The 27906-nt window shown below is 28.9% G+C and overlaps 1 protein-coding gene across 3 annotated transcripts in view; it reads left to right on the forward strand.

Annotated features, from left to right (window-relative positions):
• dsx (transcription factor doublesex) overlaps positions 1-27906 on the forward strand; it is a 78128-nt gene that overhangs the window by 32132 nt on the left and 18090 nt on the right. For all 3 annotated transcript variants that reach the window (XM_089177306.1, XM_089177308.1, XM_089177307.1), the window contains exons 7-8: positions 4657-4800; positions 4882-26991. In XM_089177306.1, coding sequence (XP_089033432.1) covers positions 4657-4800; positions 4882-5036 — 299 coding nt within the window. In that variant the 3' untranslated portion in view covers positions 5037-26991. The remainder of the gene's footprint in view (positions 1-4656; positions 4801-4881; positions 26992-27906) is intronic.

Here is a 27906-nt window from a genome sequence, read left to right on the forward strand (position 1 = left end):
TTTTTCACGATAGGAAAGAAAATCAATGTTTATATTCTGAGATTAATGTGTGCTCGACTAATTAAAGATCTATAGAAGAATTTTCTTCGATAAAGTTGCTTCGTTTAGAAATAAAAAATAAAAAACGGAAAAATAAATAAAAATAGTAATCGCAAAGAGAAAGAGAAAGAGGAAGAGAGAGAGAGAGAGAGAAAAGAATTATAGCTAGAAAATTTTCCGAGAGTTATCGCGTAGTAGTAGAATATTCTATAGAGACGAATGTTCTGCAAAGGGGTTAAAACACGGATTACTATTGTAAGTTAAACGACGGAGGGTTGATTTACGGATTGCACAAAGAGAAAATAATGTTCGGCCTATGAAACTAATAATGCGAAAAATACGAAAGAAGAAAGAGGCGTGCACGCGAGAGAGACGTAACGTGGTTATAAATAATGAGCGACCAGTATTCAAGTAGGCAACAGCAGCGTGAGCACCTCGTGTTGCATGTTTAAGGAAATGTGTAATAAGTATGGGGTATAAAATTCCTAACACGAAATGCAAAAAGAGGGTAGGTAGCGTGTATACTCAAATAATGTGACTGGCTCGTCTTACGTGTGTATACAAAAATGGTAACATTTTTTCGAAATGATTTTAATCTTTTGACCTATACAATATATACGAATGATCATTGGAAAACTAAACTGTATTTTTTCCCATAATATTATACATTATTAAACTAGGTAATCAACGGTTTAGTTACATTATATTACTAGTTTCTGGCAAATCACTAAAGTTAAAACAAGGTGAGCATTGCTAGTAACATGGATAAAAGACCATTCATAGAAACAAAAGAAGAATTTCACATGTTGTTTGACCCCAGAGAGGCAGGAAAAAGACGCGACTTCTTTGGTAGTATTAAATAAGCTTAAAAAAGTGATTTGACCTCCTAAAATTGAGAGTAAAAGAACAATATTATTAAATTAGTTCACTTTTTGTTGTTGTGTTCGATATATCATTTAAAGAATATATAATTTGAAAGTATATCCTACACTCTAGAATTAGAAAAAAATATTTACTTATCGGTTAAGCGCATCTATGTCATAAAAATCAAAATGCATTTCAAGTTTTATTCTAGCCAGGGTATTAAGTTAAATTTTGTTTATAGTTTAAAATGTTGACTATCGATGCAATATGCTGTTACTTTAGTACCGGCAAGATAATGTTACCTGGTGCGGAATAATAAGAAAAAGCTGATATATCGGTTCGTATCGGTAATAGAGTTAATAACGTGTTCGGCAAGTGACGATCTTATGTACGACATGTATGATAAAGTCAGCGTGCTGTGTAAACGTGACACGAATGTATTTGTTCGTAGTTACTTTTTAACATATTTAGTTGTTGTTTTTAAAAGCATGCCCAATTTAGAAACATGTAATAGCAAAAAAGAAGTAGATTATAACTAAAGCAAATAAATGGCAGTCAGAAGGACAGGACGAATAAAAATATAGGAAATAAAAGAAACGATGTAAACATTTTTCAAGAAAGTAAATCGCGGCAACGTTATTTCAACATTAATTTCATCTATATATGTGTGTACCACTATAAAAGTACAAAATTATCTTTAGAGAAAAAAAAAACAGGAAGATGAAACAACAATTCCGGAACAAAAGTCACGAAATGCTGATAAATATTTTCTTGTTAGTCGGGTTTCGTGACGAAAGGTATCGTTAACTTGAAAGGTACTCGCACGTCGTGTCTGCTTAAAAAATGCCTTTTTATATCGGAGAACTGTCATAATACACCGTAATTACAAAACAGAAAGGTGTCAAATAATGCTGCAGGGGCTGAAACTCTCTGCAGAGAAAATGACACCGACTTTTGCATCTTTAATTCGAACTTGGCGAATTTCATAGTAAGAATATTAAATATGTTTTAATGACCACCTGTTGTTCATTTCTTTTTTTCAAATTTTTTCAGAAAATCAACATACTTATAATGTGATTCGTGACTGTATTGCTAATATTCATCAATATTTATCCTACCAATATCTACCCTTTTTGGTCAAATTTGAGAAAGAATTAGTAGAGTCTTACTCTCTCTCTCTCTCTCTCTCTCCCTCTTTCTCTCCTTCTTATTATTTGACAAATGTTTATATAAAGTTGAGATATACAATAGTAAAACTATAAGAACAATTGATCGAATATATTTAATGACATACAACATTGTCGAATAATAAAGTATCTCTCTTACATTTTTTTATTCGGTGTTTATTAATTAATATTGACAGTTCGTTCGATGCCAGTGATGTCACGTTTAAAAAATATCACCAGGCGTTAAAATAAAACGGCGAAATAAGAAACGTGCCATAGCGTAAAATGTAAAGTCGTAGTTGAAATGACAGGGGAGAAACTGGTAAAACACTTGGAAGAAGGAGTAAAAGAAAGAGGAGGGAGTAAGAAAGCAAGTATATAGAGGAGGATACTGAAATAATGGATACACGCACTGCAAACTCGTGTCTTTTCGTTGTCTCCTCCATGTTGTCTTTTCCCCTCCCCAATCCCTTCTCTACCTGCTGCTCCCTTCTCTGTAAATTCTCTCTCATCTCTCTTCTTTTTACTATCTGAAAGGAAGATAATGGATCTAAGAAACTTACAATTAGATTAAATAGTGACGGAGAAGGAGGGAGAAATAGAGAGATTTCCACCTACTAAATGAAAAGGACATGGAGTAGGGGTTTAAAGCCAATAAGAGAGATACATATAAAACGGGGGAAAGAGAGAGAGAGAGAGAGAGAGAGAGAAAAGGGCGGGAAAGATCGTTCTGGCGCAACGCCGTCATTTATACGACGCCCCTCGATGTGGTACCAACGACGAGTAAGTACAACATTTCCGCCTTTTCGAAAGGTTAGCAAGAGCATGAACGTAGGCGGAGCCACGCCACCACGCTACTTGTTCATTGGTCGACCTCATATTTAATATATCATGTCATAACGATCGAAGAATTGTTGCTATCATTCCCTCTCTCTCTTTCTCTCTCTTTCTCTCTCTATGACTTTATTTGTCTCCTTTTTTTTCGATTTTATTTCTTTTTTTTTTTTCGTTTTCCATTTCCATCTTTTTTCTCTGTTGGCCCTTTCCATTTTTGTTTTCTTTTTTATTTTGTATTATTATTAGCAAATAAAATAATTGTCTTTATAGGTAGGTTGATACGTGAGTACTACTTGGGTCGGTATATCTATAGTTATTTAAAAAGAGGTAAAAGTTTGAATATAATAGAGTTGCGCGCGCAGGAAAGGTTGACACGTCTGACGAGTACACGCCTTTCTCCTTTATAATCCACGTGGTATTTGTTCTACGAAGAACTTGGTCTACTGTATAAATTTCGTTCTTTTATTTCTTTTTTTTTTGCTTGAAAATATTCAAATAATTGTCTATTGTCAAATGTCGCCTGACAATGTGTGATATAGTGACATATACGCTTTACTTTTTTTCTGTTTCGTTTGTTTAGCCTTTCGTATGGAAGGTTGGTCATTGGAGAATAAAAGTTACGTTAGACCGTAGTCTAACGATAAGCCATATAATTATTTTAAGTTCTATTTCTTATCAATTCTCTTTCTATTCAAGTAACGCGTTCTATTCTACTTTTGTTTAAATATTCATTGCAATTTCGCAAAACCTTGACTAGGGTTTTAACTGTTTAATACTACTTCTACTAAGCGTTGTCAAAAGACAATTTTTAAATTTTAACTTCAAATTATTCTGTAATTGTAAATTTTATTATTTCTCTGCGATAAATTTTTTGATTTTTTATATAAATGTTGTTAAATTAATTCAATGGTATCATTTTCCTCTAGTTTATCCTGGATTTAATCTCTTGACTGCTAAAGGCGTATATATACGCTCTCACAAATCCATCAATATACTTGAAAGGTGTAAATATACGACCTCTGTATTTTTTTACTATAACACCTTTATTGCTGTTTTACCGAATTTAACATAGAATTTATTGTGATATGTAACATTAGGGTGGGTCGAAAAAATAAATTATTTTTTTTTTACAAGTAACACGGAAAAATGGGTTGCCAGACACCTTCAAAAACTTCTCACCAAATATGAGTTCTTAATTTTAATAGGAAGATCCTCCGCATCGCAGTTTTTTAATTTTTTCTCAGTCCAATAGAATAAAATTCATACCTCATCATTAATTGATTGTACAGAAAAATGTTCTGGAAGAATCTTGTAGGAAATTTAATGCTCTACAAAAAAGGTATCTTATATATTTTTTCCGTAAACCTCACCATTTGAATGATATTGAAGATTTAAGTTTGATTATTTTAAGACAAATTTCATTTTTGTTTATGAATTTTATAACTCGATAATAAATGACTATTAAAAAGTGCACAATACAAATTTTTGTAGGAAATTAACTCCTCTATAAAAATGGTGTCCTATGTTTTGGCGATTAAATTAAGCGTTCAAAAGATATTCATCATCAAACTTTCATGTGTACTGATTTCTGTCTCTGACAGTGAAAATTTGTATGCAAATATGTATATTTGTATTCTTTTTTTTCTTTTAAATAAGAATTAACGAATAATTATTTATAAGAAATGTTATTTGTATAGGTAAAACTATTTTCAAGAGATATAAATTTAATAATCTTTGTTTTTGTTTTAAGGCTTCAACGTCGAAATTATATTAGCACGCAGCATGACTCTTCTGCAACAATTCCAAAATCCTTGGGATATACTAACATTAATATATGTTACTGTGAAGTATGCCGGTGCGAATGTCTACGAGGCTGTTAAACGTATCTATGAAGGTGAGATATACTTTATTTATTGATTATATTTTGAAAAATGTGAATTTCTATAAATTAGAATAATTTTAATAACTTTGACAGTCGAACAGTGGACAGTGGACGTTCACTCTATGCTAGAAAGATATATAAAGAAGTATATTTTATTTGTTTTATATATAAATTTTATATTATATATACTAATCTCTCTTAAATTAATTCAAAATTTAATCATAACTTGGAATGTGATATTTTCCTAATGTTTTAAATAATTTATAAATCATTTTTAAGAAGAACCATTTATATTTAATAATTTGTTTATAATTAACGATATAGAAAGTAAATTAACTTTCACTCGAAAAGTTAAAATTCAAATAAGTATATAAATTTATCACACACAAGAAATCGAGTAATTGAAAAAATATAAAATAATATTTCATTAGCTTATTATCGCATTATTTAAAAGTAGAGAATATTACAACTGTCGTTGAAGTTGGCAAAGACTCGCGTAGAAGTATAAGCATTTTTGCTATTCGGCTAAATTTAATAATGCACGTTAGTATATAATAATAAACTATCTTCATGTACGTACAATGATACTATTCTCTCTGAACTCGTATTTGTGCTTCGAAAGAATAGTTCACCTGGTTTGAACGATCATGTTTGTCACATTAAAAATAACATTGAATTAATGTACGTAATCAAGTATGAAATATAATCATATTTATAAAACGCATTAAGGAAGGTATAATTTAAATCATTGAAACTCATTATCTTAACCGTCGTGTTCCTATATAAATAAATAAATACACCTTGAGATTTTAGTTATAATCTTAATCGTGATCTTTGTTTTTATGATATTCCGTCTGTAGACATTGAAGTCAGTAAGTTAACGTTAATAAAAAATAACGCTTTCATATATACGCTAATAAAAAGGTATAATTACTGAACAGCTTTTATAGATTTGATTCATGTAAATGACATATCTTACGATTATAATAAGCAATTATCTATAATATGACAAACAAACATTTATATGCATTTATGTAAAATATGTTTTTATTTATTTTTTCGTTTATATTTTCATATCGTTCATATTCATGGATTGCTAACAGAAGCAGTAAAATATAAAAACGTAAGCAAACGATTAGAGATATAGATTCATAAATTAAAAGCTATCGTTAGATAATATTTAATTATATTATCATTAAAAGACAATATTTTATATGTTTTACATGAAACGTAATACCAAATATTTAATATCAAATTTCACCGCGAGAATTTCACGAGGATTTGTCGACAAATAATAATAAATATATGAGCCAAGTCTATTTACTAAAATGATTGATTGACTATGATTTTACCAAAATGCATTATTTATTTGATCGTTTAGACTTATTCATTTATGTACATGAAAATATGCAATAGAACATATTCAAAGATGTTATTTACACGATAATTATGCATTATGCTCGTTCTTTCGCGTGTAAAAAAATTTATTTGATAAACTATACTTTCTATTATTTAAAATAACATGTGTCACCGTAAATGAGGCTAACAATTAAATCAATAAAGAATTTATAAAGTACATTCAATTTCTTCATTTTTCACTATTTGTAAACGAACGAACAAACATTGTAAAAGTGTTTATTTTTTTTATAAATATTTAATTATTGTTTATTGAACAAACAATGATCGAATTCAGAAAGCCTATCGTATTTTGTCATAATCTTTAGTCATAAATCTTTGCCAACCTCAATATAGTTGAGATTTATATGTTACATCAATTTATAACTTTGCCAACTGAAATGAAACGAGAACGACATTATCTTTTTATTCGTTTGTCGATTTTGCGGATTCGTTTTTTCTTTTTTTTTTAAATTCGACGAAGAATCAGTATTTTTAAAGATTTATCTTCTACTGAAGATCGACGTTGATCGAAAATTGATCCAAGATTGATCCAAGATTAATTCACGATCAAGATTGATCACTTGGGTTTGTCATCACTGAAGAGACTCGATTATAAGAAGATTTTATTTATTTCTATTAGATTGTTTCTATTCTTTTTGTATAAATTTGTATAATTACTGCTACTTCGTTCATCGTAAGGACCTGCATTTCGTTATCAACTATTTATAATATATGTCCATAAATCGTTAACTTTCAACACTTGAAGATTGTGGATACCAAAGAACTAGGTTTTTAACATTGGTTAACATTGGGATCCAGGTATGATCGCAATGCCGATATTTATTTTCGAATAAATTTTTTTTTTTTTTTACTTGGCACTTATTATTATATTTTACCAGTATGCTTCGTCTACTATCTCCGATGAAGAATCTTGAAGAAAATGTTCTTTTCATTATTTTAAAAAAAGCAGTATTTATAACTTAAACCTTTCTCTCCATTTCGTAATTTTATTTAAATTTAATAATTTTAACACATTGACACACACACATACATGTTCGTATTAATTTAATACGATTGAGATTTATATGATACATCAATTTATAACTTTTTTAATTGAAACGACATTTTTACTAATTTTACATAACATCTAACGTAATTGCTCATATTCTATAGAAGCTTTTTAATAAAATTTCAATAGGATCACATTTCGATCTTTTAATTCATTTTAAATGTTAAAATATTTTATTGAAAGTAATGCCATTTGATATTGAGTATTTCCAGGAATCCAATCAAAATTGAATAATAACTTTTTCGTAATAGTAGACTGTTCGTAATTTTTTGTTAATCAGTTTATTACAATAATCAAGAAAAGGCTATAAATATATATACATTTATGCAAAATTTCAAACAAAATTAAATAAAAGAAATAATTCCCGATAAAAATTTGTCATTTGAGTTTTATAATTTTTATAATAGGAATAAGAATTTTGATCATCGATCGGAATGATCATATCGCGGTATTAATTTTATTGAGTGAAAGTAAATTCACGTGGCAAATCAGAATAATGAAATTTGAAAATATGTACATCTTTATTTCCCAGCTGTACAGCCATGTAGAGTGACTTGGTTTACATTGTTCTGCCTTGACCCTCATTCATCTCTTTATATTATACCTCTATCTTCTCTCTATCTTTATCTTAATACTAATTTAATCTTTCCGTGTCCTTTTTTATGATATTGCTGTTCTTTGGTTTTGCTCCTTACTAATTTTCTTCTTTTACTTATCCATATAATTTAATCAGGCATTGGTTATATTCTAAATCCATAAAATATTATCACTAAATTTATAATATCTGCACTAACGATACGCGAATTAGATATCACGTCTTTAACTAATGCACAAAAAAAGATTCTTGATAAAATAAAGTGTATTAGTTGTTTCAAAAATGCAAGATCCATAACGTGTACGGTTTATATGATTGCAGGATTATATGATTCATTAGCTGTGAAAGTTATTGATTACTATTGTAGTTCCTCCTTCGGGAGAAAATTAAGGATTAAAAGAAATTATATGATGCGCGAATAAAGAAATTAAAATATTTCACTAAAACTATTATTTTTTTAATTTATAAGATAAAGTGATAAATGTTGATATCGAATATTTAAAAAACATTTGGAACCATCAAATGAGCAAGTGAGCAATTTATTTACTCTTTTGCTGTTTTTATTTTAATTTTAATGACATTCGATCAATTCAATTCGATTTTGTTGTAAGTTTATCGAATTATATAATAATTTATATTTTTTCAAAATTTTTAGTACCGTTTTCTCTCGGCTTATATATCGTTGAATCTTAATAATGAATTAAAGATTTATTTTGCAATGTACTCATTTTAAGTTCAATGTGAGATTTTACTTATCAAATAAAACATTAAAACATAACTTTTTTTGATAACCGTAATAAAAATAATATTTCATTCGTAACGTTACGATTATATAATTCCTTTTTTTATAACGGAATACTTATTGTTAGTTCTAATAATTCTTGTGTTGGAAATAAAATGTATAACATTATTAATATCAATTTTACAATTTTATTTGAAGGAGAAAATAGACGTTGAAGCGTATTATCATAAAAATACATTTTAAATAAATTTAAATTAATGATGTAATATTAATTGTTGATGATTCAATGCAAAGCAATTTATTGGTAGTATAACGATGAATTATTAAAAAATCGAACTCTATTAGTTATTTATCGGCTGAATTAACGTGTGAGGAAGAATTAAAAGAATATAAAGAAGATAGTTGGGTAATTCGTTTGGACAGCTGGGTGAATGTTAGCTGCTAGCTAATGCTAAAATTTAATCGATCATTAAATACCGCTCTTGAGTAATTGTTTTATTAAACGAGGATAAAAAAGGAACATTGTAGGTTATTTTTTGAAAATAATTGCATCCACGTAATATATTGTTTTATATTATATTACAATTTATAGAACTCTTCTGTAATAAAAAATCTAATATTATAATTAATATCTTATACATTATTTTATAAATGAAAATACTGTTTTTAGGTAGCACGGTTAGTTAACACAATTAATTATATATAATAGAAAATATTATAATATTCTTTTCTTCCGGATAATAATTTATAAAATAATGAGTATTTGAGTGGTTGTTTTATCGACGTGTCATACAAAAAAAATGATTATCTAATACGTATTCGCCGTTTATTAGTTTCTTTGCATACGCAATACGTAAAATAGTGGAGAATTATTGTTAGAAAAAAAAATATCTCAAGAGAAAATAGAAATATTTCGGGATACAATTGATCTTTAAATGTGGAAGGGACAAATACATTTTTTAATCAAATTAATTTACTTCGACGATCAAAATTTTAATACTTTTCCAATCTTTCAAATAAATTTCAATCAAATAGAACAGAGGCAACAATTTCAAATGATATCGGGCTGATAATATTGTTTGAATTAATTAATAGTAATTTATTAAGTTTTATTCTATACATTTTTAAGATAAACTAATTTTATTGATAATAAAATTTTAAATTTATTTTACAAATATCTCATGTCTAATACTTACAATACACTTGTAAGTAATTATGAATAATTTAAATTGTAAATTCTTCGTTTCGGATAAAGTTATTGATCAAACTGACGGATAATATTATAATATAAAATTTTGTTTAAATAAAAAATATTTATCATCGATTATTATTGAAAAATATCGAACATATTTTGAGTTATTTTAATAAAATATCATCAAAATTGCTCTTTATTTTTGCGTACGATCAATATTGATTGAAAAATAGTTTGTCAAGTGTATTTAATCGTTTTAAAAATGAATCCTCAATGCGTACTAATTCTATTTCAATGAAATTCGATGAAATTCAATGAAAGTAAAAAATAAACTTTTAAGTGAAGCAAATTGTAGCAAAATTTGTAGGTTAAAAGCTTAAAAACGATGGTCGATATTCTTCGTAGAGACTAATAGCCTCTAAATGCTAAAATATATTGAGATGCGTAGTCCTAGCCACGCGAGATTTACGAACGTAAGGTGAAACGCGACAAAGTATTCGGACTAAAGCATCAGTTAATAAATTAGGCAAAAATATACGTTTTTGTGTGACCGAGATTGTGTCAATGATAGAGAGGCAAGATGATGGAAGAGTTTACGAACAATTTATGGAAGAAAATAATGATCTTAATAACGAGAATCAGGGTTTTGTTGCATGGGATCTAGGAATTTATTGATGCAGCTAAACCACGAAACCATGTTCCCTCAGGCGATGGCTCTAAGGATAATTTGGTCAAATTACTTACATTAGTATCTAAAATGAGACTACTTATCTTTGCTTGTAAGCAACGAAGTTTTTTTTTTAATGTATATTTTCTTTTTTTATTACAGTTCCCACGTGATTTAGTCGTATATTTTTTACCGTATCTTTTAATTAACAAAATTTTTTTTTCCTTTCTTTTTTTCTTTTTAAAATACTTTTTCGTATTTAATTTCACATTGTCGAGACAACAAACGTTTCCAGCGATAGAATTAAACCGGTTTTTCAATGTTTTTTTTTTTTTTTGTTAGACATAATCAATCGATTACCTGAGCAACTATAATAAATATGATTATTTTTGCAAGTAATTTTATAACTTACGTAATATCTCATTTACCCTGGAGAAATATTGTAAATTCAATGAATTAAATAGAGCCTAACTAATACTTCAATCTATATACAAAAAATGCAATTTAAATCAATGCCATGATTTTTCGTTTTATTTATACCTGTTTGAAAAAAAAAACTATTACGAAATTTGCCAATGCATTCTCTCTCGGTGACCAATACGTAAACTATAAAGTTGTACAATAATTATTTTGAAGAACTTCTTCGTTGCTCTATGTGATTAAACGGTTTTAATAGTATCTTATATATGATATGAATATTTGAAATATTTCTCGTCAGTGTTGTAACTTTTTTACAACAATTTCTCTTAATCTATAAGCATCTTAAATGGTTTTGCCATCATTCCATGGGCTCATTAATTAAGGTAAAACATCGTAATTGTAATTCACATACATGGCATGTTTGTCAGGAATAGCATACGACGTGTTATTGATGTTTTACATAGAAATAACTTTGTCACGAAACATGAAATTCACGTGAACGTGTTTGAATTAAATAAAAATTGTTCATCGATTTACATATATTTATCCGTCTTCCTAGACTGAAATATCACGATGCATTATGTACGATAAATGTTCGTCAGCATCCTAATTAGCGTTGGTAATAATGGCTTGGGAGAATGAATACACAGTCATTATCCAGTAGATATAAAGTAAAGAAACGTGAGTTATTTCAATAGAAAAAATGAGATTAATAAAAAGAGAGTGTGTGAGAGAGATAAAGAATCTAGTTCTTTGTTTCATCCGTTCCATCCCTTTTTCCTCTCTATTTTTATTTTTTATTTTTTGCATTAGCGGGTGTACACAGCGAAAGAGGTGTAAGTGTCGTTAAATGCAAGTTAATTAGAAAATATTTAATATCTAATAAATAACTCACACTTCGAAAGCTACGATCAGATATATTCTAAAAGTAAAAAATTCTTCAGCTAAAATATTAATTTATATATAAAGTTGAATTTTTATTAACTTTATATTATACGTATATATTAAGTTGAATGGTTCAATGGGGCTTGCACGATAGTAAAAATAAATTTTTTTATAATATATTTTTTTAAAATATCCTTTTGGTTATTTTCCTTAAGGTTATTTTATTTTTTTTTTTTTTTAATAGAACAATCCTTCTTTAAACTCCTACAATAATAGTCCCTTTCATTAGGAATTCAGTAACTATAATCATTCAAAGTTTAAGGTCTCTTCTTAACTACAAGAATTCAAACAGAAGAACATTAAAACAAGTTTCCAAAAAAATTCTAGGGATATCGAAATGAAAAAAGAATAAAAAGAAGATCGATCGAGATCACATCTACTACGATCTTCTATGTAGCCTTTTTTTTTAAATGTAAAAACAAAGGAACGAATCGTTTGATTATCGAGTCAAGTCACTTACACGGGTTTGTCCTTGAAACAGACTTAAAGATGACTAGTAGCAACCCTCGTGAAACTTGATGTTGCGTAAATTTGTACGTTTTGTTCGTTTTTTTCTCATCGTCGTTGTCCTTTTCTCATTCTTGAACTTTTTCCTTTTTTATTCTTCTTATTTCTTCGTATCAAGGAGATATCCAAAGATACTGGACCATCGCGTTCTTACATCAGCCATCAACGTGTTTGACGTTTCCGATGAAAAGATCGACCGTGCTTTTTTTTATTTCTTTTTTTCTTCCCTGACGTAAGATCTTTCGTGCATAACCGCACGAAAACCTCATTGAACGGAAGTACGCATTAACGTCAGAGCAAGAAACCTGTTTACACCGAGAAAGTGGCTCACATTGTAAGAAGACCTACCGTATAATCGAAAGCTCTCCGACTAATTTCGCACCTCATATTCTCTTACATTCTTTTTGTTTTTTGTTTCATCTTTTTATTTTTCTTTTTGTATTTCTATCATCCTTTCATTCATTTTCATTTTTGTTTTTATATTTTTTCATTCCTTTCATTTATAGCGACGATCTGTTTAAAAATGTATCACACTTTTTACATGTACGAATACTTGCAATAAAATTTAAGATAACCTAAGATGTCAGAGTTTTCTTTGGGTTTTATTTACAAAATTAATAATCAGTTCTTAATGATTTTCCAATAAAAATTCTATTAAACATTTATCTTTACATTTTTCTCGGAGTTACTGCATTAGATACAAATTGAATAAAGATAATAATGATAAAAATAATAATAATAATATAGAGTAATTAGCTATAAAGTCGATACGTCTTGTGGAAAATTACTTGAATTATTTATACTATGAAAAAAAACTTTGTACAGGCGAGACTTTTTTGTTACTATGTGCTTATGTAATAGTGAAAAATAATCTTAACGCAATTAAACGTTGTTACGTTACTAGAAATAATGATTCAACCAAAGGTTTTTCATTATCATAGTTATAGTGCGTCGTTCCTGTTGATAACAAGAAATAAAATAAAGAAATCGCTACGTTATAGGCACAAAGTCAAGATCAAGAACGTTTAATAAAATAAAATAATAATGACTACTTCGTAATTAACCATAAACAAATCCACGATTAATTATTGCTAAAAGAAATCATTTTGATATGTATTTTACATTTTACACTTTTTTATATATACCTCTGTCCACAATAAATTATAGTTTAGGAAGGATCTTTCGATCAATAAATACATACTAATCATTTAACATAATTTCCATTTAAACAGTTGAAAGGTAGATAAAAAGAGGAAAGGCAAGTGTTCGCTTAAAGAAAAATTAAATAAATATTAAATGAGATCAATTATTATCAATGTGGTAAACTGTTTCGCAATAATCATAAATATTCTTTTTCTTCGCTCTTCTGCTACACTTTTTGCACTTTTCTTTGTATTCTTATGTTTATTTGCGTGTCATGTCTATACGTGCGCATGTATTTAGGTGCACCGTTGACGTATAGAATATTTTATCCTTATTTCGAAATATGTAATCGTACGAGTCATTTAAGTAAATACGTTTACAAAAGATCAAGTAAATTATTCATTTGATATTACACACCTTAATTAATTTAATATACTTTTATGCGTAGAAAAATTGAATGTATTATACGTAAATAGTTCGATTTCTTGATATTAAAATAAAACAAAATTATATAATACGTTTCAATACTCGTTCATTAAAAAGTAATGATTTTATATATTACAAGAAGGACAAATATCAACTTATACGAATAATTTTAACATCGACCAAAATAAATAATGACCCAAAAATGTATGCAAGGTTACTTAATCATATGAGATAAAAAAAACATGAAGCATTGGCATTTGCATAAAGTTATGTACTTTCGTCATAAATCAAAAACTTTCCCCTTTTAAATGATATGTAATTAAAGTACATGTAAGGTATATTTTTTATTTCCAATTTGTATTGGAGGGATTACCTAACTATTTTTTCCCTCTTTAAACGTGGTCCTTAGCGATTCTCATTTATCTTGAGATCAGTCACGAAAAGAATTAGACTAGCTTGTGACTTTCTCAGTGGACTGTACTCCGCTATTCGCTTTCTGGATCCTCTTCTTGTATTTTATATAGAACTATCTGATGAGTGGCACTTGCAACTTGTGCACAATGTTGTAAACCGCTGGTGTGCCGCGTGGCCATTCGTGCTATAAACAGTCAAAGATGCGTGGTAGATAGTCCGACTGAGGAAAATTACAAGAATATAGGAACGCAGCCATACTTTAAAAAAAATTCAATTTACAATTTATTTTTACTTTTCTTTTATTTAGATTTTTCAAAAAAAAAAAAACATTTAAGTTTTTCAAGTCAAAAATTTATAATTTTTTTATTTTCATATTTGGATTTTCAATTTTTTTTTTTTATGACAATTGTTGAAATCACACATACTGTATGTACCAAATTATTCCTTTGAGATTAACCGTTTTCTTATAAATTTATATATTATTGACAATTTAATTGAAGTAGGTAATAATTTAACTAGTTATAACGTATATATTTATATTATTTTCCCTGATTAGATTTTTGATCGTAAAATTTTAATAAATGTATAAAATAACTTGCAGTTTATCAACAATAAGTGCATTTACCTTAATGCTTCCCTGCAAAAGGTCAAAAGTGAGAATGGAAGAGATGAGAAAAAGAAAGAAAAAGTGAGTAAGATCGAGAGGAAGAGATAGAAAAGTAAAAAACAAAGGAATAAGGTAGAAACGTACCAGTAAATTCTTAAATAAAGGCAAATGGAATGTGGTCGTGTGGATGCGTAAGTAAATGTTGTTAAGAGAGAACACCTTGAAGGCGGTTAGTAAAAAAAGAAGTGGAAAAAGAAACGGGTAGAGTGGAATAAACGAAAAAAAGTTATTGACTAAAAAGAGATAGAAAGTAAACGGTCGACTCGTAAGTTAATGCAATTACACGTTACAGGAACGAAGGCGATAGATTGATCCGTCAATAATAATATACATAAACGTTGCATGTGTCGTAGCTAGAAATTTATGGATGGTTTGGATTCTTATCTTTTCTATGAAAAAGAAATAAAATAAGATACAATTACATATTTTTCAATTTCCGCGTTTACGTTCAAAGGATTCACGTGTCACTGTAAATTCCAATTTTGTAATTCGATCATTTACAGTTTCTTTCATCTTTAAATTTAATTATCATTTTTCTTACATTCAATTTTCATTCGAAATACGAACGACTTCGAAGGAGACAGAGAGATAGAGATAGAGATAGAGATAGATAGAGAGAGAGAGAGAGAGAGAGAGAAAGAGAGAGAGAGAGAGAGAGAGAGAGAGAGAGGAAAGAATTAGAGAAGACGCAGTACGGAAACTTGACGAATTTATTTGAAATGAATTACATGCCAGATGCTACAAATTTTCGCATCATTGTAGCATCTGCTTTAAATATTTTGAGTACGACATTCGTGAGGCTAGCTTCATTTTGTCTCTTCATTTCCACTTGTTTCTATTTTCTCGGCTATCTGTCTGCTTTTCTCTCCCTTTCGCTTTCTTTCTTATTTTTTTTCTTTCTCTATTCCGTTAATAAGTATCAAGATTATCTCTTGACATTCGTGTTTTCCATCGTTGGCCAGGGATGTCGCGGTTTTGTAACTACGCCAGGAGAAGTTAAAACTACTTACGATGCTAATACAACTGGCGTAAAATACACATGCGAGCACAAAAATATACACTCATTCTGTTTCCTCATTCCAACTCTCCTACGTTTCATCATGCATAAATCGTGAAAGTTCTATAGCAAAAATATATTTTTCGATGACTGCGGCCCTGTACACGCACGATGCAGGCAGTTCTCTCGATCGTGCAACAAGTAAGACTGTTTAATATATAAATAGAGATCGATGGTGCACATTGACAATACATCATGGTTTAACATGCAATATCGCGATGAAGATTGCAAAGGCAGAAAAAGAGAGAGAGATAGACGGAAAAAAATGGGGTGATAAAAAATAACAAGAAAAAAAATTTTATACGGGTAGGGACGGGTGGAATGCATTCGATGCAGGGACGTATTCGTATCGATCATAATTTAAAAGACAAAATTCGTTCGGAGATATAAAAGAATCTTTTTTATTTAATCAAATTTATTTAATGAACAATTATTTTAAACTTCGATACATAAACTGAATATTTCTAAATTTAATTTTTCATAATTTTTGTTATTATTTTAAATTCATTACCGATAATGGAAGAAGTTTATAAGTCCACAGTCCAAATTAAATTTTAATACAAAATCGAATGTTTATATTTATAAAATGTTTTTTCAATAATACAATTATTTGTCGAATAATTTTATAATTTGATTAATTCACTTTTTTATCAAGATACCGCAAATGATTAGCAAGCATAGTGATAGGAACATAATCTAACGAGAGAGTGGCTACTACTTTGTTACATGAGCCCCATGGCATATTCATTACAGGTTAAAAACCGGTTTTCCCTCAATCGATGCATTGGCTTTTGAGATGAATAGCGAGCAAATCTATTGCATTGATTATCTTTGAACTTCTATTCATTACCATTTAAAGATATTATCCTATTTCGGAAAGTTTTATAATTAGTTTAAGGTCTATTAAATTTAGTTATAACATCGTCTGTATAATGATCTATATTATTATCAATACAACAGATAATTATGTTGACTATAATGAAATTAATTGGCATGTTAAGTGACTCATAAACTTGATAAAACACGTATTATATTTTTAATCGGTTTAAAGAGAAACGGATTGGACATTAGACATTCAAGAAAAGGACTAGCATAAATTGCTTAGAAATTATAGTTATAAATTTAGAAAAAAGAATTTTAATATAAAGTTCAAGATAATTTTATTGGGTAACTGTAGTTTAAACATTGTTGAATAGTACATTTTTGTAATGTACTCTTTAATTCTTTTTTTAATTTTTTGTGCTATCAGGGAAAACACGTATTTCTGGTTGACTTAGTTTCTAAAGCTTTCCCCTTGTGCTACATTTGGCACTCTAATAATGCAAGGTTTATTATTGAATAATATTAAATTCATTTGCATCTGTATTTAATATAACTTTAGTTTTCCTTATCTTTTAAAATCGAATAATATCAAGAAAAAAATGTCATAAGCTTATGCAATATATTCTATATTCCTCGTAATTTTTTACAGTACGAATAATTATTATAAAATAAATAATTATTTGCGAATTGCAATTGTATTCTGAAGGATTATTATATCAAAATTAAATATAAACAGTCATTTATTGTATAAGTATGTTTCAAAAGAGAATTCCTTCACCGTTCATTTTTTAATCGTATCTTGAGCTGTCCTTTTATACTTTTTAAATCAACCGATAAGTAGAGAAAGTTAGATCTTATTGATGTTCGAGATTAACACGAAAAAGGTTGTTCTTTTTATTCAATTTCATATAAAAAAAACTCGCTGATTTTTTGTCACAATATTTGTTGCAATCTACTCGATTTAAGTCGAATAACTTTGAATTACATTTGAAAAGAAATTTAAACAAAAACAAAAAAAAACTTTTTCCAACCTTATACTGGATATTAGAATTATGCATGGTATTTAGCTAGTAAATAAATCAAAGAATTAATTTTAATCAAATATAATAATATATAACAACATTTGATTTTATTTATTTACTATTACCAACAAAATCAATATTTTATGAGTAATTAATAAAAAAAAACATAATGAAAGGATCGATACTGACAGAATAAGCCTGTTTGCGTTCCTTTAGGCTCTCCAAAGAAGAATCAGGGTTTCCTAAAGTTCTTTTTTCAAGGTCTTGCAAAGAAAGAAAATAATAAATATAAGTAGACAGGTAGAAAGCAGAAGAGAGAGAGAGAGAGAGAAGGACGTTGTGAAGAGGAGGGGGGTCAGAGGAGAGCTGAAGCTTGAAGGCACCATGAGCATAAAATGGTAAACGGATCTTTGGACGCAGGAGACATAACAGCAGGGCAACCGATTTATACTCGCTCCTTAGCTCGTGCATAGCTTTACGATATGTATAACCACTGGTACTATGGCCATTGTTCGTCTTAGTTTCCCATTGCTGCTTTGCCGTCGTAAAATGTTCGACCATTCGATATTTACTTTGAAAGACCCCCGAATGTAATAATGCAAGATTGTCCTCACATGTGTTGTTTCTTTTATTTGCGAAAAGACAAATAGAAACATATTAGAAAAACAAAAGTCATATAACGAAAACAAACTTTCGTTAAACATACCACGTACTCATCAGTATCCTCATAAGTAATGGATATACTTTCTAATGTCATTAAAAAAGTCAGACTAGCTTTCCATACATCAAAAACTGAGATGTAAATACATTAAGAGAGATATGAATGTGAAATGCGTAAATATTCGTTTATTTAAAATTTACTTAAATACGCGTTAGTAATAAGAGAAAAAAAAACGTTTAGTTGTATGTGAAAAAAACAGTGGCCAATAGTGATAAAAGAACATCTGAAAATAAAAAAATATATTAATTGTAATTATACGCTCTTAATAGTATATTGTGCAACTAGTGCGATAAGTTGCAATCGAAAAAAAATAAGTTGCGAACTAAGGCAACAAGTAAACTTATCGCACACAATAAACGTTTGATTTACTTAAAACTCATGTTGTAATTGTAAAATGGGTAATTAGCTATTTTTCAACCGCAAAAGCGGGAGCTAAGATACTACTTATCCCACATGAGTAATAAAAAAAATACGATCTATTTATGGAAGAATGAAATTTATTTACTAAAAAAGAATTCCATCATTTGTTAACAGAAAAACATATTGTTGGCTTTAAGAAATAACATTTAATAAATATTCTCGAATATTTTGAGCTTGCATAGAAAGCAAAAGTTTGCATGTAAAAAATATTGATAAAACAAAATTGATTTACCGAGATCATTCATTTTTACGAAAAATTGATAATAAAATACTATTTCTTATAAAGTTTCTCGTTTCAAAACCAACTCAAATAGATATGTACTATATAGAAAATAGTACAATTTGATATTTCTTAATTGCATTATACTAATAAAAATGTTTTGCGTTGAAAAGACTGGACGTAACTTTATACTTTTGTAAGAGAAACGGATGTTGCGGTAATTGAAGTAAGTCGTACACTAGGGGAGACGTTGTACAGCTGCAAATACTATTTCTGTAATCGTTTAGTCGATCTTAATACTCTTCTTGCAATTAGTTATAATATTCGCAATGCAAACTGCTCTGTTTAATTTTGATTTTTGTTTCTTCAAATTCTATTGCCCATTTTCTTATAATAGGATTAGTTATACAACTAATATTAAAAATAATTATAAAATAAAGCTCATAAATTGCAAGTAAAAGAAAGCTCATAATCATTAAATGCAACATATGTTAAATTAATCTGTCGAATTAATTATTCTGTATATATATATAATTTCTTTTCTATGGAAAAAATATCCAAATTTATTAGTCAGCACAAGCAATTAAATATATCAATTTATATATATATTTTACTGTTTAATATTACAAAATTTAAAGAATAGATTACATATAAATTAAGCGAAGAATACGTTGTATTTTACCGAAAAAAATCCACTTAAAAATTTTTTTCAATAATATTTCTTTAAAGTATAATGAATAAGGAACCACACTAATTTACTACCGGTAAAAAATCAGCCATCGGGAACAGATTCAGAGCATCAAAATCTTCATATTTATAACATAATTTTTTGAAGGAGGATTTTGTTACAGACCAGTGTTATCAGAGGTCTAAATTCGGGACGGTGCTTTGGATCGAGACAACAGAATACTGACTTGTTTCAGAGAAACAAGTATGCTCGTCGCGACAAATCATACCCGAAATACTTGAAGAGAGAGAATTTTCGCTTATATTTTTATTTTCTAAAAATTGTTACTCGAGTTAAATACAATCCAAGATGAAATTTAGACTTTGTAGTCTGAAGATAACCTTCGCTTAAAGGTTTTAAAACAAAAAACCAAAAATTTTTTTGTCTTCGGATTTATAACAGTTCAATATAGGCGGCAAGTATTAAAACGAAATAGAAGAATATTTTTCTTATATTAGGGATTAAATTACAATTTCATATTTTAACTTTTTGGTTCTCGTAAATTAATATATTACCTAGTTATTTCGTAAAACAACTAGACTTGGTGCTTTATTAATAAAATTCTTTTTATATATTTTACCAAGTACTCCTAATTACTTTGTGAAAAACTTAATTATTTCAAAATAATATATACTATACTATAAGTATTATATATACTTATTAATTATTAATATATTTTACTTATAATATTGTATATATACTTCTATAATAAATTACAAATTTTTATTGGTTTATAAATATTAATTATGAAGCACATCATAATTATAAACAAGAAGAATACTAAAATTGATTATAAAATATATTATCCAGTAATGAAGAAATAGTTCGTATTGTTGAACGTAAAGTTCAACTTTAATTACATAAGAATTAATACTTAAAATTTATAAAGAAAACAATATTTAATATTGTATATTCAAATACAATGTTTTGAAAAGATGAATATGAGAATGTTTATGGTCGATGAAAGAGCAAGAAAATCGCACTTACGAGCGAAACAACGCTAAATATAAACCTCAGGAAGACTTCTCTTTTCTTCTCCCTGTCGTGCTAGTTCCATTTAATGAGCTTGTATAAACCTGTTCGGAAGTGCAAGGAAGAAATAATTGCTTTGCTCGTTGCTTATGATCGAAAAAACACATTCTCGATGACAACACTGCTTTAAAATTTTCTAATCGTAAATATCATGAAGTTAAGTAATAAAAGATACTCTTAACCAGAGAATTCATAAACTATGCAGCTATCTTTTATTATTTCTTACAGAGATTTACAACAATCTAAAGAAATATTTTTTTGTTGGTGTTTGCTAATCTGACATCTTTTCCGAGTTCTCGAACACAACAAACGATTATATTGTAAATGAAAAATTAAAAATAAAGTTGTTAAGTACAACAAAGTATACATTTAGATTATACTCTGTGAGTTTTAAATAATTTTTTTATTGATATAGAAAAGGCATGAGTAACTAGAAAATAAAATAAGATTGCTAAAGGGGCACCACTAGTGTGACCGCTTGAAAAAAAGGTGATATTTCAGAATTTTTTTTAAAGAAAACTACTGCATGGAATGTTATAATTTTTTAACCATTTGACCTACTATGACGTATACCATACGTCGTGATGTTTCTGTCTCAAAACTGAAAGCGACGTATACCGTACGTCGAGCGCTTCGAAGCGAAGCGAAGTGTGAAAATGGGACACTGTAGCGCTGGTTAAAGTGTAGCGCAAGGCACCGCCACCGTGAAGTTAGCGTGTAGGTTAAATGGTTAAGGAGATATTTGTAGATATGTTATGAATATAAGACAAAATTTTTGGACCAAAAAATTGAAAATTAAGCGAGTTATTCGCAATCTCCCAAGGCCAAAAGAAAAGTCCCCCAATACTGCAGTTATAGTGACCTTCACAGTGCATGAAATCAAAAAAACCATAAAGTTTATTAAACTACAAGGAATTTCTCGTACCATGAACCTCAGTCGAATTAAAATTTAACAAAAAAAGTTTTAAAAAGTTTAAAATTTCGTGCGAAAATTTAATGATTTTTGGCCTGTTAAAATTCCATTTTTTATTTGATCGGAAAACTGGAGGTTCATGGTATGCAGAAATATTTATAAAAGAAGCTGCAACAAGAATCAAATCGATCGGATGTTTTATCTTCGAGTTATAATTGTAGCAAATTTAGAAAATGTAGTTTCGAGAAAAACGCGTTTAAAGTTTAAGTTACTGATTTCATCGTTATAAATCAAGAAATATTAGATGACTGTAACTCAAAAACTATTTGAGATATGTACTTGAAATTTTAGTATGTTATTTTTAAAGATACAGACCAGTGGTTCCCAAAGTGGGCGATATAGCCCCCTGGTGGGCGATGAAGTGGTCCAGGGGGGCGATGACGACCACAGGTGAACTTTGGGGGTAGGGGAAATGAATAACTAAAAGAAAAAAAACGTCAGCAGAGGCCGTCCCGCGTTGCTATACTACGCTACACAACAACTCCAGTATATCGATACTACGTCAATAGCAATGATTATCTAGGCTTTTTTGTATAAGTACGTTTAGAACTTGAAAATCTTATTTTGAAAACGTTATCTAAGAAAGCGCTGGTGGGCCTGGTGGGCCCTGGTGGGACACGATTGACATAACCACAGGTAAACTGGAACTTTAAGTGTGCAATAAAAAAAAGGTCAGGAGTGCAATAAATTTTTTCGCAGTTAGCAAAAAAAAGATTGTCAAGGGTTCAAGGGAACGAAAGGTAATATTTTTTCAGGTAAGAGGGCGATAGGACAAAAAAGTTTGGGAACTACAAGTATAGATTATCAAAATATGCAAAAAAAATTTTATTTTTTCAAAATTTCATTTTAGTGGTACCCCTTAAATCTGTTGAAAGCGTACCTTTAATATTTTTATTTTACTCACGTATTAAAATCATATTCAAAGCGAATTTCATTAAAAAAAATGAAATCAATAGTAAATGAAGTTATAATATAAAAAATATAAAAATTTCTTATTTATATATAAAATTTTATACTTTTATATGCATTTTTCTTATGAAATACGATTTGAGCAATCTTACAATATATTATCAATTTTTAGTAAAATAGCTAATATTTATAAATTTTAAAGCTTTGTATATTGCCAGGGAAATATGGATATTTTACTCACTTTTTACTATATTTATAATGTATTCTTTATTTTCCCTACAGGTACGTTAAAAGGGTAACACCTATGTAAATCGCTTTGCCGTTAAAAATTTCAATAAAATTGGCTGTAACTAACAAGAAATTTAACTTATAAAAAAGATCCTACATATTTATTTCAAAAATATAGTTTCCAGAATATTATTTAAATTTGAGGTGAATAATTCACAAATTATTTTAGTTACACTGTTTGCAAATTTGGAAAATATAGTTTTAAAATAAACGCGTATAAAGTTTCGATTAGTACTATATAATATATGTGAGAAACAATTGGTGCTGGAGCCTATAAATTTTGAAAATGATCAATTTTTGATTATTCTGTTAATAGCATTTGATTTTTGAAATCTTAAAGTATATTTTAAATAAAAAATGAAAATGAAAAAAAAATCATGTGTGCAGATCACACGTGTTAGAAGTGAAACCTTCAAAAAACTAAGTTTCGAGAGAATAAGACGAAAGCAGAGTATCAAGAGTAAGATAATTGCAGGATTTATTTATTATAATATTTTTACCATATATATTAAAGGGCACCGGTATGATCTTGGGATGGGGGTAGCTGACAAAAACTATCACTTTCTAAATTGTATCAATTAAGATAGAATGCCGAATGCGATAGCCATACATGGAACAATCATCTACATATACATGTAGGATTGGGTTTAGTGTAGAGGTGCGAGGTGAATGTATACCCAGTTTAATCCTACTGATAAAATCTATTTAAAATAGGTATTAGAAAAGACATAATAAAGGCTTCATAATCTTATGATAATAACTGATATACGAAACTGAACTTTTTCAACTGAATGACGACGAACAACGACTAATGACGACTGGCGACTCTCAACTACTCATGACGACTCAATACCCGCTCCTTTATATCCATCCATATCCATCTGCACGCGGTTCTCGAATTTACCAAAACGTCCGGTCTGATGCAATAAACAAAGCATCGGTATCGTTCGAGAACCTTCCAGCTCACATAGCTTACACTACTTACACAACTTACAAAGACAGATCACACACCTTCTTTCTTTATTTCGACCGTCGGTTCGTTTCTACCTTATTCTTTTGTTGCCTACACGCTTATCTCTGTTTATTCTTCTACTATATCGCTCCTACATACAAACAGGTTTAGTATCGAGATGATTGAGTTCACGCTTCGTAGTATGCAGTCTCATACAAACACACACATATACAAAGCTTAATAGCCAGGAGTAGGGACTAGAAAGCAGCGCATAGAGGAGACCGAAAATAGGAAGAACTGTATAGCTATATTCTGTGTCATTCTCTCGCATTCTTTACTTCACCGGTTTCCTTTTCCCACTACATTGCCGCGTTTCATTTTTTCAAATCACTCCCATTCTGAAGAAGTTTTCACTTCAATTATTTTTTGAAAAATTTACACCAGTATTACCTCTTAATGTCTGCGATTATGAATTTATAGTTAAGTAAATGTTACTATATTTCATGATTAATTCGTAATTGTTATTTATATATTTTTCATATATATTATTTTACAGTATGTATTGGTATCTGTTTTTCTGCTAAGGTAACGAATCGAGGGAAATGTTACCTTCGATTTGAATAAGAGTATTGTTATCAAAAATAGAGGATAAAAAGAATCTTCAAGAATTTAATGAAACGCAACAAAAAGTTTTTTCTTATAAAAATAGAATACATACTTGATTAAAAAAGAAGAAATTTTCAACGACAATAACGACACTGGTCTGCAACAAAATCCTTCAAAATATTATGTCATAAATATGAAGATTTTGATGCTCTGAATCTGTTCCCGATTATACAAATTTGGAGGTATTACTTGAAAAAATAAAATATTCTCAATACCTATGGAATATTTGTGCTGACTTAAAAGTTGTCGCTATACTTACTGGATTACAAGGAGGATACACCAAGTTTTGCTGTTTTTTATGTGAGTGGGACAGTTGCGCGAGAGACAAACATTACAAAGTGAAAATTTGACCACAAAGAAAAAGCTTGACACGTGGACTTAAAAATGTATCTCAAGAACCTCTAGTGCCAAGTGACAAAATTTTTCTGCCACCACTTCATATAAAGTTGGGACTCATGAAAAACTTAGTGAAAGCTATGAACAAAGATGGTACAGGCTTTCAATATCTCAAAACAAAATTTCCTCGAATCAGTGACGCAAAATTGAAAGAAGGGATTTTTGTAGGTCCGCAAATACGAGAGCTTATAACGGATGAAGTTTTCAATTCGAAGTTGAACGAAGCTGAAAAAAAAGCTTGGGTGGCTTTTGTAAAAGTGTGTCATAATTTTCTTGGTAATACAAAAACTGATAATTACCGACAAATCATTCGAGAGCTTCTTTCTGCTTATAAAGCTTAGGATGCAATATGTCACTCAAAATTTATTTTTTGGACTCGCATGTAGATTTCTTTCCGGAAAATCTCGGTGGCGTATCAGATGAGCATGGTGAAAGGTTTCATCAAGATATTATGCATATTGAAAGACGCTACAATGGAAAATGGTCAGCAGAAATGCTTACTGATTTTTGTTGGTCGATTCGTCGAGAAACTTCGATGGAAACGATGAAAAGAAAAAAAACTACAAAATAACTTGAATTATATTACCATAATGAGATAAATATACTGATATTTCTATAACTTGTGACTGTAAAATTAGCATTTTTCGCTGTAAAACTTAGACCGTAGTCTTTTTTCACTTTTTTGTGATTGTTGTTACTTTGATAATATCGTTTTTTAATTAAATAAACATTGTATTTAAAATCTATGTGCTGTATTTATTTGCATGTTAAATTTCGTGTTTAGAGCACTAAATATGATGTTATCATGCATGAAAACAATGAGGAGAAAAAAAATTTTTTTTTGCAAACCAGTGCGATGCGTGAATTAAACAGTAGCAACGAAAATTTAATCGACAGACAATTAAAGAAAAATAGAACTGAAAGAGTGATAACTTAATTGAGTCTATTAGCGATTGAGTGGCAACCGAATAAGTCTAAAGAGTTGCTCTTAGGACGCTCGACCAACTATCGTTTATATGCAAGTCATGTGAAAACCACGCCTTAAAAGGTCGGCCATTTTGATTCGAGAACAGACGAATTCCCATTGGCTATATCTTCGCGCGAATTCAGGCTATTTCACTTGTTTGACTCACGAGGACTCTCTCCTTGAACAGCAGCAAGTTAAACAGTATATACAAAATTTGCTATCTTTGTTTTATTCGAGTTAAACATTTTTTCACAACACGTGAAAAATATATATTGTCCGTTTATATTGGAGTAAATAGGAAATCGGGGCATCTTTAAGTAATGATTTTTCTCGATTTACCTCTATAAGTCCTTGAATAAAAATTGAATAACTCAAACCACTCGTAAAATACTTAATATCTCAATGTTTGAATAAGCAAATGTCCAAATTTTCTTCTTTTAGATTGAATACGTATAGATACTTTATATTATTAATCTATGACTGTATAACAAATACTCTATGAAAATGTTGAAATTTGTTAATTGTATTATTTCATTTTATTAACAGCTATATCAAAACATTTCGGAGATATATTAAATATAATTTGTTTGAAACAGCAAAAAAGGAAATAGAAAGCTTGGAAATCTTTAACATGGTGAAAAACATTTGGAACGACAAAATGTCCTACTTTCCTGAATACATACCGAAGACAGATATCACTGATGCACCAACCTACGAAGGTGAGGCACCATTCATTGGAGATCCAACCTCTCAAGCTACTGAACACTTCACGTTAATACCGGACCTCGAAAACACTCGCATACCGACAAACAATAACTCTTCGGAACATTATACCAAGTAGTCCTGGTAAGTTTATCTAATTTTCTCTTTCCTCATTTTTCCCTTTTTTTAACACCTATTAAACTTATTTATTATAATAATAGTCTACGTAACTAACATTTCTTTTTAATTATTTTAATAATTAAACTTGACTTTAATAATTAAACTAAACTTAAAAAAACAATAAACTTGACAAGTTGAAATGAACATTTATGAATTATATATTTATATTCTTTTTTCTTTTCTATACAAATTATGAAAATTTCTTTCCTGTTATTTGCACCACTATACGCGAAGCTTATTTTATTTTTCTTAGAAAATAATCAAGGAAATCTAAAATATAATTTCTCTTTTTAAAACTTAAATTTATTTTTTGTTTATCTCGCAATTCATTATTACATTCATATACATAAACCAAATAAAGATTTATTTATTTTTAATATTGAATTATCCCTCTATGGGCCTGTGTTACTGTCAAGTAACAAATTCATTTTTCAGCATTTTATTAAGCAATTTTAGTTTTTTTAAACAACTAATACCATATTCATGACGGTTGCTAGCATAATTAACATAAAATAACAAAATAAATATTGTGCCAACTGTCTGTAGTAGAAGCAAGCGAAACCTTTTTTTTTCATTGATACTATTTTTGTTTTAGTCGCTGTTTATCGAATAAAAAATTATGTATATAGTAGTTCTGAGTTTGAAAATCCATAAAAATTAATTTTTTCGCATTCCAAATATCATTTAAAAAATTTTTTTTCATGATAAAATTCTGTTACTTTGAAGTAACATTGGCCTATAAAGGAATCTTCTGTATATTTAGGATCACGCTTTTTTGTTCTATCGAATGTTGGAAATAGTTGAAGAATTCGTTGCAGCAAACAATTCTTGACCATTTTTATCAGTTTTATTTGAGGAAAGATTCGAAGATTCTAAAAA

The sequence above is a fragment of the Polistes dominula genome, unplaced genomic scaffold (assembly GCF_049000335.1).
Source record: "Polistes dominula isolate Pdom_NZ unplaced genomic scaffold, Pdom_raw_medaka contig_20, whole genome shotgun sequence".
Classification (NCBI taxonomy): domain Eukaryota; kingdom Metazoa; phylum Arthropoda; class Insecta; order Hymenoptera; family Vespidae; genus Polistes; species Polistes dominula.